General features: G+C 40.4%; 1 protein-coding gene across 1 annotated transcript in view; it reads left to right on the top strand.

The window, feature by feature from the left end:
* The window catches only part of ACE (angiotensin I converting enzyme), a 48,355-nt gene that overhangs the window by 9,466 nt on the left and 22,885 nt on the right, over positions 1-16,004 (top strand). Inside the window, exons 2-5 of the mRNA XM_015887436.3 lie at positions 3,297-3,464; positions 12,507-12,600; positions 14,480-14,623; positions 15,356-15,547. Coding sequence (XP_015742922.1) covers positions 3,297-3,464; positions 12,507-12,600; positions 14,480-14,623; positions 15,356-15,547 — 598 coding nt within the window. The remainder of the gene's footprint in view (positions 1-3,296; positions 3,465-12,506; positions 12,601-14,479; positions 14,624-15,355; positions 15,548-16,004) is intronic.

Here is a 16,004-nt window from a genome sequence, read left to right as displayed (position 1 = left end):
CTCTTAGTGCTCCATAATGCCTGCTGGGCATGCCTTCTTGACTGTTGGACCATTGATCAGTCTCCTCCACTCAATCTGCCAGGGCCAGACTTCACACATGAGGATAGACAGATCCCCTATCTCCCCGAGAGTCGAAGACCCGTCAGCTACTCTCATCTGGTTTGGCCCGTCTGCCAAGACGGTTTACCAGGGTGTGGCCTCTGCGCATGTTATAGCTACTTGGAACCACAGGTGAGAGCTGAGTGCCAAGTGGGGACCAAAGGTGAATGACCAGCCCTGGAAAAGGCACGGCAGGCCCCTCCACCAGAGGTGCTACCCCTCCCTGGACACCCCATACACCCCAATTTTACCTATTATATTTGGTTGAACTAAGTGCAGATACCTGCACCTCCCTTACCACTTTCTCCTGCAGCATAAATACAAGAAAAAGATCAAAAGAATTTGCTTCAGTTTTCAACTATGGTTTGTCATTGCCTAACCTTGGCCAACCCAGCTTTATTTATAGTTTGCTCAAATAACCTAGGATTCTAATATCCATTGATAGAATTTGGCTTATTCGGGTGGTATACAAATTGTCATCTATTCCCATTTTTCTTTTGAAACGGAATAGGCTGGAAGATACACTGCATATTATTTATGCATGCATAGCCATAAGCAACTGAGCAGAGTTGGGTGGAAAATTATTTCTTTTTATTTCTGAGGATTCATTAGGGGGTACACCTGAGGGTCAGCGATTCATAGAGAGGAATTTAATTTCACATTTGCCAACAACTCTGCAAATGAGAACAAAACGTATGGAAATGTATCACCTCTTCATGGGTCTCTGGCAGAAAGGATGAAACCAAAGGGAAAATCCAGTGATGAAACCAAGAGATAGCTAGAGGAGGTGGAAGCAATCAGATTCAGGGCCACTGCTGTATCAGCTGAAAAACAGAACCTGGTTCCTGATACTGGACCTAAGAGTAATGATTGGCAATCTGCATTAGTACCCTCCCCTCTCAGATAACTTTCCCAAATCTGATTTGTCCAAAGAATTAAGAGTGTTCTTATCCAACTGAGCCCACCCGATGGCAAGAAACAGGAGATGGTGGTCCCCTAAAGGATGCTAAGGAACTTTAAGTAAGGATCCACACTGGCCATGCAAGGATGTTGGCCTTTGGAATAGAAATGGTAGAGGAATTCTAGCCTTTATCGGAATAAGCTGTTCACTTGGAGCTTTCCATAGTGCTGCAATCTCTGTGCTATCTCAATTCTTGCATGTCTGCTATGGATGAACCAGAGCAGGGATAGGTAATCTGGACTCCTATTTCCAGAAGTTACCAAATTTACTAATATAATTGACCAAACTCGACAACTGATGACTTCATGGACACATCCATATATTTTCCTTTCTAAAGAAATAGTTTGTAATTGCCTTCTTCAGGAAGTTTTTACAATTTCCCAATCACTGTGCTAAACCATTGGTTACTATTATGTCAGGATGCAGTTACTGACAGGATACAGTGACTGATTTCACTGATGTGAATTTAATGGAGTTTCTGTTTGATAGGTACTCTTGCTCCAGGTTGTTGTTGTTGTTGTTTTGGACAGTGATTTGGGGATTTGGCTATATCGACATCATAGTAGATTAGCAGAAGTAGAAAAGCAGTGGATTACTATAGTTTGCAGCTTTCAATTAATGCAATGGATGAGAAAAGCAAACCATGTGGTATTTCTTAAGGGAATTGTGTCCCAACATACTCAGATCCAGTTAGGTAGAAGAACAGGTTGGAAGTGTTAAAAAAGGAGAAAAAGGTCTATTACTATTAGGATTAGTTTATACACTGCAGTGCGACAGACTACTTACATGAAGCCATTGATGTAAAATGTGCTTATTCTAGTGGTATTGAAAATTGCTGGAATCATCTGAAGAAGCATTTTATAGGAATAAAATACTTCTTCCTTGCTATAGTGTTTACATGGAGATGCTGTTTGAAGCAATTATATTCCATAAAATGCCTCTGTGAGGTAAGACTTAGAAATATATGTATATTTGTAGAGATGACTGCAGAAACAGATGTCACCAACAAGGAATTTTTCATCCACAAAATACTTTCCCCCATCTTTGTTTTGTCTAATTTCCTTTCTTTATTGTATAGTTAAATCTTGGGGAAGGTGATTTAATGAGAGGAGGAACTATTAAAAGATCTTTTCTTCTTAAGGAGAACATAGTATCCCTACCTGTACCAGAAAGATCTTGTGCTCCACATACAGTGATAACATAACCAGAGACAAAATGTTGGTGATATGGACAATTACCTTGCTAACATTTGCAAAAAAGAGATTCCTCTACATGACTGATTCATTCCTTATCGTAAAAGGTCCTCTCTTTTCTATCAGATTGCCTGTTACCCTTGAGGGGCTGTCTTCCACTACAAAAATGTAGGTTGGTTCACTTCAGTAAGTCACCTGGAACTATTTGCTCTGCTCTAGCTGCTTTCTTTGCTGTGCTTGCACATTATTATTTGAATCGTGTGGACATCATACAATGGATGAGCCAGCTACACCAGCTGTGGTCCCTCAAAATTTCCAGCTGGAGATTCTACTGGGCTCCAAATCAGAAATCCAGTTATCCTTCTTTTTCAGTGGGCTGACACAGAATGCTGCATTAGGGAAGTCTTTGGCCTGGGCCTCAGGACTCATCTCATGTTGTTACAATTTGTGGCTCTAATCCAGTGCATGTCTTACTTTGCTCTGTGGTTTGGCTCAGGCATTACAGACAATTTACATCAATGGGGGATTTAAACTGTTTCAATGGAGTATATCCAATTTTATGCTAACTACAGATACAAGCCATTGGTTTTAGCTGATAGCATCATTGAACACCAGTACCAGTATTCAATATTCTAATTGCTAATTAAAATAAGACAATGTAGCCTTGTCACATATTGATAGGAAAGTTAGAAATAGAAATGAATAATCCATAAATAAAACTTTAATAAGTTCCAAAATAATCAGACCCTTAATGTCTTTTAATCAAGCCTTTCTGAGTTGTGGTTCCCTTTCATTGCCTTGTCATCCCTATGGCTCTGAAGAGCTAAATGCTCTATTTGCTGCCAAGTTTTTCAGAAATGTGTTAGCCTAGAAGTTCAAACACCAAACTATCTTTAAGGTACTCTTCCTTTTTTATCAGCAGCATGCATCCCACTCTTTCACAGTCCTAAAAGTGATTCAGCAACTTCTCCAAAGAAGTAGCATGGAAGGCACAAAAAAGTTTAGTGTGTACCAAATGTCTTTGCCCTCTTCTGCTATTACAGGTAGCAGCTTCTTTGAAGGAACAAAACTTCACAGAACTCTGGGGGAAAAAAGCTAAGGAGAATTATGGCCACAACTGGCAGAACTTCAAGGATCCTCAACTGAAGAAAATAATCAGCTCCATTCAGACCCTGGGCCCTTCCAATTTACCAATGAACAAGCGACACGAGGTAAGAATCAGTAGAAAGAGTGGCTGAGTCCTGAGGTGGGAATGGAGAAAAGATGTTAGGCTAAAGGAGAGACGATCCTTAGATAACAGTCATGGACTCCATGCATGATGGAGGTACAAAGCTGAGAGGCTGAATTACATGAAGGGTTCTGAAGACACATAGGTAATATTCACAATAAGATATTCCAGTCTTGGTTGTGTTGAGTAGCTATGAGGGAAGTATTTTCATATATCTGAAAAGTAATTAGCTCAGGAAGGCTGACACATTCCTTTATTTCTTGCCCTAATGTAAATACACAAGAAGGAGGGTGTACCTGCTTTTCTGGCTTACACTTCATGTTGCAGACATTCCCAGTGACACGTTTCTAAAACTGGGCATTGAGAAAGTGAGATGTCAGTTGAGTAGGGTTTACCACATTCCAAGCCACTGCTACCTAAAGCCTTTGAGGGCTTACAAAGTACATAAACTGTCCTATATATTTTCACTTTGAAGTACATCCTACTGAATTAATGGAATTTATGCTCAGATAAGTCAGTATATAATGCATTCATCAAAAGAGATGAGCCACTAAAACTTACATTCCAGCCATAAGCATCTGACAAAAATCCCATCTTTTCTGTAATTATAAATATGATGAGAAAAAAAGTTTAACAGGAATTTTTGCCACGGGAGAGAGAGAAAAGTATTCTATCTTCTCTTAACAATTCAGCTTCCCCCCCTATTTTTGTTGCTTTGTACCTAACGCTTTCAAACTATTTTGGAGGTAGGATTCAGAAAGTCAACTTCCCAAAGTTCTTTGAGCTTTACTGTTATAATAACCCCTGTTTTCCCTGAGGACTAAGCAGTAGAGATCCATGATTAACTTTCTTTTTAACAAGCAGCAATAGTGCCATTAATGCATGTGCTAATCAGCCAAATAATATCTTCCAGTGGGAATATGGCATTGAGGAAAAAATTAACCCCCATCTTCAGTGCCACGATCACAATCTAAAATTCCACACCCCCCCCAAAGATAGAGTTTGCCCAAAGTTCTTGCTGAGAATTTTTTCTATTTTTCTAAAATAGATGAAAAAGTACTACTTGAATGTGCTATTTTGTGACCAAGAGAGAATTCAAAAGAAACCATTTTCTCCAAGTTGTTAAGTAAGAATGTTTCAGTTAACAAGCTGCTACCACCTTGGCTCCCAAGACTCGATGACAAAACATTTTTTGTTGTTTAATTTGAGGAAGAATTTAATATTGCTGCCCCCTTTTTTTTCTTTTTCAAAGCAAATAGATTTCTTCCTCCAGAGCTTATTTACTAAACAAAGTTCAATCTTTCTCGGTTGATTTAAGAAAATAACTAATATAAACTGTTGCATAGCAGACTACATTTGTAACCAAGCATTATTTTCAAATGACTTGTAGTTTCTAGAAATAAGAGTCATTTGCTGACTAATAAGGTGATGCAGGGACAAAGGAAGTCATCTTTTTCTAAGTCAGAACACTGGTCCATCAAGCTTGATGTTATTCTAATTCCTCAGGATTTCCCAGCTCTAAATTGAAATGCCAGGAGATAAACTTGGGAAGTTCTTCAAAGAAAGCATGTACTGCACCATTTTTTTCTCCTGGAGTCGAGTAGCATAAAAGGAAGGAAGGAAGGAAGGACAGCTGGCATGGTTACATTGTTGGACTGGGAGTGGGAAGACCCAGGTTCAAGTCTTCTCTCAAGCAAAAAAAGAGTTGAATAAGTTTGGGCCAGTCATTCTCTCTCAGTCCTAGACTAGGAAGTTAAAAACAGAACAGAACTTCCCAGAAAAAAGGTAGTAGCAAACCACTTCAACAGTGTTGCTAAGAAAAATGCATACAACTGTCCATGGAGTTGCCAGGAGTCAAGACTGACTTAAAGCCACATACCTATGGACATATAAAATAATGTCAATTTGGGAATCCCGATTTTGCACTGAAGGGCATTAAAAAATTGTGTGAGGCCATAGCTCCATCTGGCTAAGTAATATGCCACCACTCACTCACACTATATTTCTATATAACTGAAAGACAAAGCTATGAAAGTCTACATCTAGAAGACTGAATGAAGTGTCTCCCACTCATCAACTAAACTGTCCTCTTTTCCTCAGAGCGTTTTTTTGTTCTTTGTGGCTTTCTTACTTTAGTGGAGATGGCCTGTAATGTCATAGCACCCATCACCTCTCTCTATCATTTAATTGTTTTTATTGCTTCCCTTCTCCTCCTCTCTTTCAAACTAGTGCTCACCCGGAGATGAGCTTCCCTTCGTAATAATTTTCTCCAGTAACCCTCTAGATATTTGCCTTCACCAGAATCTGACACTCTTCTGCCAGTGCTGCCCTCACTGTAGCCTATTCTTGTGGTGGTCAGTCTTCTTGCCCACTTCACTGTAACAGCCAAATTGGTATGAATGTTCAGCTTCTCAGATTCTTTCAGTACAAGCCTTTGTGCCCGCATCCCAACCTACCTATTTCTATTGGAAAAGGCCATTCTGCACGACTGTACTTCCCTGCTCCAGCTGCCCCTCCACATTCATTTCAAGCTTTAAAATCTTCCTTTAATTGTTCCTTGGTTATTTCAATATTCAGATTACAAAATGTTCTTTAGGGAATCAATTGTTGTTAAGAAATCCAGGACACTCCTCTTCTGCAGACTGCTTTTTCTTGAGGTCTTTAAAGTCTAGTTTTGTCAGGAAGTCTTCAGTCTTTAAGAAACATTTTCCATCTAGCAATTAAAGAAACCTCTTTTCCAGGGACCATGTAGGCTTAATTGGATGAAGCATCAACATAAAACGTGTGTTTCTAAAGACAATGTGTAAGATAGCAAATATTTTTGCAATTGGGCTAGGCAAACTAAATTTTCTCTCTCTAGTGTCCATTCATTTTTTACCTTAACTCTTTAGTTTCACCACAGACACTCTTCTTAAGTGCCCCATTCTCACTGTATCCAATTTAGTTTTATGTTTTTGTTAAAATACCCAACAGTCACCTCCGTAAAATGAATGGGGCAGAAACGCACCTTAATATACAGTGATTTTCAATATTCATTCATTATAACATACTACATGTACCCTTCCTATTAGCATTTGCACATTTTAAAATTTCTCCATACATTTTCCCACTTTTCTTAAGCATTCTACCAAGGTACCCAAATTTGTTTACTTACTCTAGTTTCCCCCCCCATTATTATTATTATTATTATTACTATTATTATTATTTTTATTTATTTATTTATTTATTTATTTGACTTGTCCCCACCCATCTCCCCACAACGGGGGACTCTGGGCGGCTTACAACAAACTAAAATCAGAAATACAATTAAAAGTTATAAAAACCAAACATTACAAAAATAAAAAAGCTAAAAAATCCAAGAGGCTGATAGAGGCCACACCAGGCTGCTAAGGGGCCAGCATACCCCACTTCTGATATCCTCCCTCCCTGCCCCAGGCCAGATGGCAGAGCCAGGTCTTCAAGTCCCTCCGAAAGGCCTGGAGTGAGGGGGCCTGTCTCACCTCCGGGGGCAAGATGTTCCAGAGGGCGGGGGCCACAGCAGAGAAGGCCCGCCTTCTGGACCCCACTACTCGAAGTTCTTTTACCGTGGGGATCTGGAGCATGCCCTCTCTGTGAGATCGGGTGGGACAGGTTCAGATCATGGGGGCAAGGCGGTCCTTCAGGTAACCTGGCCCCATGCCATGTAGGGCTTTAAAGGTGATAACCAACACTTTGAATTGGACCCGGAAGCAAACTGGTACCCAATGCAGCTCACGGAGCAGAGGTGTTATATGGGTCCTTCTTCGGGTCCCAAAAATTGCTCGCGCGGCCGCATTCTGGACCAGCTGAAGCTTCTGGATATTCTTCAAGGGTAGCCCCATGTAGAGCGCATTGCAGTAGTTTATCTGGGAGATAACGAGGGCATGAGTGACTGTTCGCAAGGCATCCCGATCCAGGAAAGGGCATAACTGGTGCACAACCCAAAGCTGTGCAAAAGCCCTCCTGGCCACGGCTGCCACCTGCTCTTCGAGCAGGAGCCACGAGTCCAGGAGGACACCCAAATTACGCACTGGATCTGTCTGGGGCAGTGCTACCCCATCCAAGACCAACGATGACAATGTCCTGGATACATAGGGGCCAGTAACCCACAGCCACTCCGTCTTGCCAGGGTTCAGCTGGAGCCTGTTGTTCCCCATCCAGACCCTCACAGCCTCCAGGCACCGCAAGAGGGTGGTCACGGCATCACTTACCTCACCAGGGATGGAGATGTATAGTTGAGTATCATCAGCATACTGATGATACCTCATCCCATGATGACGGATGATCTCACCCAGCAGTTTCATATAGATGTTGAAAAGTTGCGGAGAGAGAACCGAACCCTGCGGCACCCCACAAAGAACGGGCCGAGGATGGGACCTCTCGCTCCCTATCACCACCGATTGGGATCGGCCCCGGAGAAAGGAGGTGAACCAGCCCAAAACTGTGCCACCCACCCCCATATCCCTGAACTGTCCCAATAGGATACCGTGGTCGACGGTATCGAATGCCGGTGAGAGATCAAGGAGAGCAAGGATGGTCGCACTACCACCATCCCGCTCCTGCCAGAGATCATCCATAAGTGCGACCAATGCCATTTCCATTCCATAGCCGGGCCTGAAACCTGACTGATAAGGGTCCAGATAATCCGTTTCCTCCAGGACCCTTTGGAGCTGCGAAGCCACCACTTTCTCAACCACCTTCCCCAAGAAGGGGAGGTGGGAGACTGGACGAAAGTTGTCCAGTACAGTAGGATCCAGGGAGGGGTTCTTGAGGAGGGGGTGCACCAACGCCTCTTTAAAGGGTGCTGGAAACACTCCCTCCTGCAAGGATGCCTTAACCATTGCCTGGATCCAACCACATGTCACCTCCCGAGCTGCTTTCACCAGCCAAGAGGGGCATGGGTCCAGATGACAAGTGGTGGCCCTCACAGTCTGGAGGATCCTGTCCACTTCCTCAGGAACCACAGGATCAAACCGTTCCCAGCTAACTAGGCAAGAACGATCCCCTGGTATCTCTCCAGACCCTGCACCACGCTCGGAGTCCAACTTGGAATGAATCCGAGCGATTTTATCCTGCAGGTGCTCTGCAAATTCCTCCATGGGCCCCTGCAAATGAACCACCACATCCCCCTTACCAAGGAGGGACCTGGTGATCCCAAACAGGACCGCCGGGCGGCACTCTGCAGATGCAATAAGGGCGGAGAAGTATTGGCGCTTCGCCGCCCTTATCGCCACAATGTAAACCTTAATAGCGGCTCTAACATGTGTTCGGTCGGATTCAGTCCGTGTCTTCCTCCAGCGGCGCTCTAGACGTCTCTTAACCCTCTTCAGCACCCTCAACTCCTCCGTAAACCACGGGGAGTGTCGGGGCCGATGTGGCAAGAGAGGTCGCAAAGGCACGATCCTGTCCGATCCTGTTCTCTGTTCCAGGCAGCAGCCAGGGCCTCCGCTGGACCGTGCAGCAGTGTATAACTTGCAATTGTTCAATCAATTTTATCTGCCAAACACAATTACCTTGGTCTTTAATACATTAATTTTCAGATCCATATTCCTTATTGGATCATCTATCTAATATTCTCTGCTAATCGTTTGTATTCCCAGCCAATATGGCATCATCTGCATACAAAAGTACATGTACATTCAAGTCCCATCCAATACATTTCCAGTGTCAACACAAGCATTCCTTATACATTTATGCATATATACATTAAAGAACCATGGAAAAAAATCACACTTCCTTGTTTTATTCCCTGCTCATTGTTGAACCATTTGCTATACAGGCAATTAATTTTCATGCATGCTTTACATCCATCATGTACCACTTTTATAATGTCCAGTAACCAACCTTCAATCCCATATTTAGGCAAAATATTCCATTGTTGTTGTTTTTCATTCATTTCCAACTCTTTATTTTCCAGGATTGTTTGCCAGTAAACTTGTCTTTTTATGGCTTTGTTTTCTGTCTTCACATATGTTTATTTTCATTATTAGTGTTTGCAGTGAGCAGTCTGGCTTTACTTCATCTAGTATTGAATTATTTGTTCTTCTTGCAGTCCAAGGCATTGTCAACCATCTTCTCCAGCAGCACAATTACTCAATTTTCTTCATTCAGCCTTTCTGATGAATCACTTTCACAGACTAGGAAGACAAAGCTGTTACTACTTCAACTTCTTCTCTGCCTGTTTGCAGTGGATTGGCATTGCACGTTGACATAATCTTGGGGAAGGGGTGTTACCTTCAAGCACACACTGGCTTTTTTACTATATTTTTTCACCTTCAACAAGAAATTCCTTAAGTCTTTCTCACTTCCAGCCATCGGAATGATATCTGAGGTTTTTAAATGTTTCTCCCAGCAATTTTAGTTCCAGGGTCTGTTTCTTCTACTCCAGCATTTCTTATGATATGGTCAGCATATAACTTAAATAAAATAAGGCAACAGTATACAACTATGGCACACTCTTTTCCAAATTTTGAACCATTTAGATGTTCCACATTCTTTTCTAACAGTTCCTTCCTGGACATCATACAATTTTTTTAATGACATGGCCTGCTACACCCACATTTTTAAAGAACCAGTTTGCTATAGTCCAAACAGTAAATGCCTTAGTATAATCAATAAAGCAAAAAAATACATTTCCTGAAAATCTTTCTTGCCTTTTCCATTGTCCATCAGATGTTAACAATGTGTTTTCACCTCTTCTAAATCCAGTGTATATGTCTGATAGTTCTTGTTCAATGGAATTGAAGTCTGGATTGCAAAATGTTGAGCATTGCCTTACTAGCATGTGAAAAAAGTGCAATTGTTTATAAATTTGAGTATTCATTACCACTGTCCTTTTTTGGTATTGAAATATAATTTTTTTTTCTAATACCTTAGCCAGTACTGCATTTTCCATATGGGCACTTCTTGTTTAGCAACTGCCTCATTTAGTGACTGTTCACAGTTACAACAGTAGACGAAAAAGTGACTTTATAAGCAATTTACAACCTTCGCAAGTCTGTAAAGCAAAGGAAAGCTGAAGTAATATCATAATTGTGATTTCACTTAGCAACCGCTTCGCTTAATGACTGAGTTGCCAGTCCAAATTGTGGTCACAAAACAAGGACTACCTATATCTGCTTACAAACTGCAAGTGGCATTTGAATTGCATCATTCTACAATATTTTGAACAGTTTTGCTAGTATTTCATAACCTCCTGCAGCTTTGTTGCTAGCAATGTTTTCTGGGGCTATTTAACTTCACTTTCCAGGATATCTAGCTCTAGTTATTACAGTAGTCCTCGTTTAGCAACTGACTTGTTTAGCAACTGTTTGCAGTTACAACAGTGATGAAAAAGTAACTTTGTAAGCAATCCTCACATTTATGACCTTTGCAGCTCTGTAAAGCAAAGGAAAGCTGAAGTAAAATCATAAACACAGTCATGGTTTCACTTAGTCACTGCTTCACTTAATGACCAAGTTGTCAGTCCCAGTTGTGGTTGCTAAATGAGGACTACTTGTATTTATATCTTTTAATAGATCTTTCTCCTTTTGTTCTTTTAGCAAGGCCATTTTTGCATAAGGTTCCCTTGATTTCTGTATTTTTAAAATGTTCTTAAATCTCTTGTCCTTCCCATTCAATTGTTATCAGTTTCTTGCATTGTTTAGGTATAATTCCTTGTATCTTCTTGCTCTTTTCTGGAACTTAACATTTAGTTGGGCAAATTTTCTTCTGTATGTGCTACTTTTGCTTTCTGCCCTTCTTCAGATATTTTTAATGTATCTATTTTGCTTTATTTTGCTATTTGTATTTTGAAATATTTTTGTTTGATTCATCTTTAATGATGTCACACATTTCATCCAAAGTTCTTTAGGGTCTATTTTTATCAAATTTAAACCACTATATTTATTCTTTATCTTCACTGCATAATTATATTGGTGAATTAGAATCTTGTTGATCTGATGGTTTTATCTGAAGCTGTAATTTTTCAAGAAGGAATTTGAGATCTGAGATGCAGTCAGTACCAGGTCTTATTTTTGCTGGCAAAATAGAGTTTCTCCATGGTTTTAGTGTTGTTCTTCTAGTATCCATGTATACAGCCATCTTTTAGGCTGTTAGAAGATAGCATTGTTATAAATATTGAAATTGTTTTGGCAAATTCTTTTAATATGTCTCCTCCTTTATTTTGTATACTGAGGCCAAATTTCCCACTATTCCAGATACTATTTTAATTCCAAGCTGAGCATTCTAATTTCTTCTAATTAGCATGATGCCCTTTTTTGCTGTTATGTTAATGGGGCATCATTGGGGAGTATACACTCCTGAGGGTATAGCTCACAGCATCACTGGGATACACCACCTTCTTCACCACCATTAACAATCTATGAAGGAGAAAGCAGTCCATAATTCAAGCCAATTCACTTTATAATATGTTTTCTACAATAAACTTTCTTCTAAAGACATGGATAATCTTCCCCAAAAATACTGGATGATATATATATATATTTGGTGTCATCAGGTTTTGACTCCTGGCGACTGCCTGCACAAGTGTCTGGAGTTGTCTTGGCAAGATTTCAGAAGTGGTTTGCCACTGCCTGCTTCCTAGGGCTGAGAGAGAGTGACTGGCTCAAGGTCACCCAGCTGGCTTTGTGCCTAAGGCAGAACTAGAACTCAGAGTCTCCCACTTTCTAGCCTGATGCCTTGACCACTACACCAAAGCAGCTATGGTAGCTGCTTACCATTTTTATTGTATAAAAATGAATATAGCTCCCATTTGCAATGCAGAAGCACTTGTGAAAATAAAATGAATGTTGGAAGCTTGGTTCTTTGTTGTGTGGTGCATCACTTTATAATTACATATTTAAAATAAAAGTAATTGCCAAAAGTCCAAGTGGGACAGGTAATGTGGCAGGTTCTTATGGAGGCATCTGTGGTAATATGGGTGCCTACAGACACTACAGTGTGAATCTACATGTTGCAGAATTAGCAGACTGTCATTCAAACCTGTACTTTTTAATGCTAATTTCAGTATAATACTGTTCTGAGTGAGATGGACAACATCTACTCCACTTCCAAGGTTTGTCCACCAAACCAGAGCTCCAGCTGCTGGGCCTTAGAGCCAGGTATGTACTTTCTTCTCCACAATAGCCCAGTTCACTCCTCACAGGTGTTTTGCAGGCTTCCTATTTCTTTCTGAACCATGGGAGCATCCTTAACATAATTATACATAATGTAAAGTTGGTTTATAGTAGATTTTGACTTGTGTGGTTGGCAACAGTTAACCTATATGTTGTAATTACATAACTTTTTACATACAAGTAGTCCTCACTTAACAACTGCCTCATTCAGCGACCATTTGAACTTAACAATGGTGCTGAAAAAGTAGATTTATGACTGGTCCTTGAACTTGCAGCCGTTTCAACATCCCTGCCATCACATGATCATGATTTGGGCACTTGGCAACCAGTGCGCATTCGTGATGGTCACAGCGCCCTGCGGTCATGTGATCACCATTTGCAACCTTCCAACAAGCAAAGTCAATGGGGAAGGTGGCAGTATGTCTCAAGTTGTACTCATGTGTCATCATGCTTAACAACCATGGTCGATTTGCTTAATGACTACAGTGGAACTGATGTCATAAGTTGGGCATGGTCACGTGATGTTTCATTTAATGACTGCATTGCTTAGCTACAGAGTTGCTGGTCCCAATAGCGGTCGTTAAGTGAAGACTACCTGCAATTGCAAAAATGCTTAAAAATAATATGGTGATTCCATACTAGTTAGCAAAATGCAATTTCTGTGATATATTTATTCTTTAAGAATGAAACAAATATAATCCAAGAAAAGAAATTGAGAAGTCTAATTTGTGATCTTATAAACTAGCTCCTTCCTTCTTTGAATTTCGATAATTTATTTTGCCATTAAATTGTATCTGTCCTTACAATGACTGGAAGGTAAGTATACTAATATTTTTGAAAGCTAGCATACTGTTAGAAAATAGTTTTTCAATTGCCAAGCTATTCAGAATGAGTGCTTCCCAATTTGGAGATCACTAGTCTTTATTTTTGAATCAACTAACATCTGAAAAAAAATAAGTAACACATCCAAATTAGAGGGTAGAGAGACCCATTTTCTCTCAACCATTTGTCTCATTTCTGAAATATAATCCCAATTGTTTTGAAACATGAACAATCCTTCTTCCAACCTATCTAGCTTCTGTAAAAAAAACTCTGATAACAACCCTCTAGCATTTAAGATAGGAACAGGGCTGCTTACCTGTAACTGTGGTTCTCTGAGTGCCTAACTGGTGCATTAACACATATGAGAATATGCCAAAGCAGAGTACAGGTGGGACCTTCTAAAAAGCTTTGCAAGATTAGAAGCACTTGTCTGCACCCCTTGTCTATGTTCAATAGTGTTCCATGTCGCTATGTTACTTCTCGGTATACTTTATCAGGACTCCAAACTTCAAGTAGCACTTAGGCACATATGGCAAGAAAACAGCTAGAATGAGTGAGCCAGCATCAGTGATGAAGGCACTAGATTCAAAAGGTAATGATAACTTTGACCTCACAGCTACAGGAGTCTCTGGAATTCTAGTCACTTCAACCATGATCTTTAAAAATATTGCTCCTTTCTGAATCCAGTACTTATCAACTGTGCAGAATTGGGTTCAGCTGGGAGGCTGCTGCTTTATAGCTCTTCATAGATTAGCCAGGAAGGATAGTACCTTTCTGGTCTGTGACCGTAATAAAAATGATGACGATGATGATGATAGTACCTTTCATGTAGGGAAAAAACCTTCTAGCTCTAGCATAATGGAACTATTTAATGGAATTACTGAAAAATCAAACTTTTCTGCTCAGTAGGTCTTCTTTTTTTTCTTTAGGTAGATAGATATGTAGAGGAGTTAATCTCCAGATACTGGTGGCTTTTGGATATTCCTTGGATTTTGTTTAATGTATGATTCTTTGATGTCTCTTTCTTTTCTATGCTCCTCAGATATTACAGACATTATGGCCACTTCTCGTAGTTACAGGAAGTTGCTGTATGCCTGGGAAGGGTGGCACAATTCTGCTGGCAATCCTCTGAGATCCAAGTATGAGAAATTTGTTTCACTGAGCAACGAAGCCTATAAAATGGATGGTGAGATGTTAAAAAACATAGACAGGGGATGGGATCAGCTACAAACGGGATTGAAAATCTGCCTTCTAAAGAACAATTTAAGCATTTTTAATTCAAACTAAGAAACCTCAATGGATTGAGAAAGAGGCATATTGTAACCATCTGTAGGTCTAGCACTCCTTCCATGGACCTTCACTCTTATATTTTGAAATTAGTTGTTATGTATTATGTTACATCTATTGCCATGCCAAAGTGAAACTGTTGCGAGTTAGCAATTTGTGATCAATATATCCGGTTGTATTTGCAGTCTCAATACCTTTGCATTTCATTCCAAAAGTATTCAAGAATATGGCACAGAGGTGCCCAAGTGCTTGAATCTGATCACCATATCAAAAGGGGTCAAATTTACCATATCAGAACCATGTGAAAAACGACCCAAAGTTCATAAGAGCTGTTGGCAGCATAAGAAGCGAATGAGACACTGAGGTTGACTTGTTAACATGGTCATTCTCAAGAGCCCAAGTACATTTAAAAATTATTTGAAAAAGCTGTCTTTGGATTTAGAACTGGATGTGTTCTGGCTTCAGAACTAGACTGGTTCAGTCACATTATGAATGGTGCAGAAAAGCCTAGGAGCGGGGTCACTCACAATTATGTTCTGTAATTCTAGAGTAATGTCTGATAATTTAAAAAGCTATATTTGGATTGTAAGAGCTGAATTTGGATTGAATTCTGTACTGTCTTTGCATTCAGGATTCCAAGATACCGGGGCTTATTGGCGGTCCTGGTATGATTCACCAACATTTGAGGAAGATCTAGAGCAACTCTATCAACAGCTGGAACCTCTCTATCTAAATCTGCATGCATTTGTCAGGAGGAAACTATATGAGCAATATGGTTCTAAATACATAAACCTGAAAGGCCCTATTCCAGCTCACTTATTGGGTAAAAAAGTTTGTGTGTGTATAATGGAATGGGGATCAGGCTGGGAAGAATTGGGATAATCCTTAGTATCCCACCATATTCTACACCAGAGGTGGGCAACCTTTGAACAGTTGGAGGAAGACTTTGAATGAGAGACCTTTGGGAGGAAGCCAGTCTTATTTTCACTTTTAAACCCTACTTCTGAAAGCAACCTGAAATTGTGTCACCAAAATTTGGCAGCAAAATGCTTGGATTTCAGCAGTGCATTTTGGGGCATTTTGGTAGCGGTGGGATAGTTTAACAGAAATGGAAGCAGTTTGCCTCCTAGAGATCTGCTATACCCTTCCTTAAAACCACCCAAAATTAAAACAGGTGGGCACAAAAGAGATATTGGAAAGTTGCATGAGCCTGCAGCTTGTCTGCTCATGTCTACTCTGAAAATCTGAGGACAGTAGGAGCTGTAGTATTAGAAAAACAA

The sequence above is a fragment of the Python bivittatus genome, unplaced genomic scaffold (assembly GCF_059951505.1).
Source record: "Python bivittatus isolate LINGU-HERP-01145 unplaced genomic scaffold, Pbiv_v1 ctg000000_np1212, whole genome shotgun sequence".
In the NCBI taxonomy this organism is placed as follows: Eukaryota; Metazoa; Chordata; class Lepidosauria; order Squamata; family Pythonidae; genus Python; species Python bivittatus.
The sequence above is the reverse complement of the archived record's forward strand: the minus strand, read 5'-3'. Positions and strand labels throughout refer to the sequence as shown.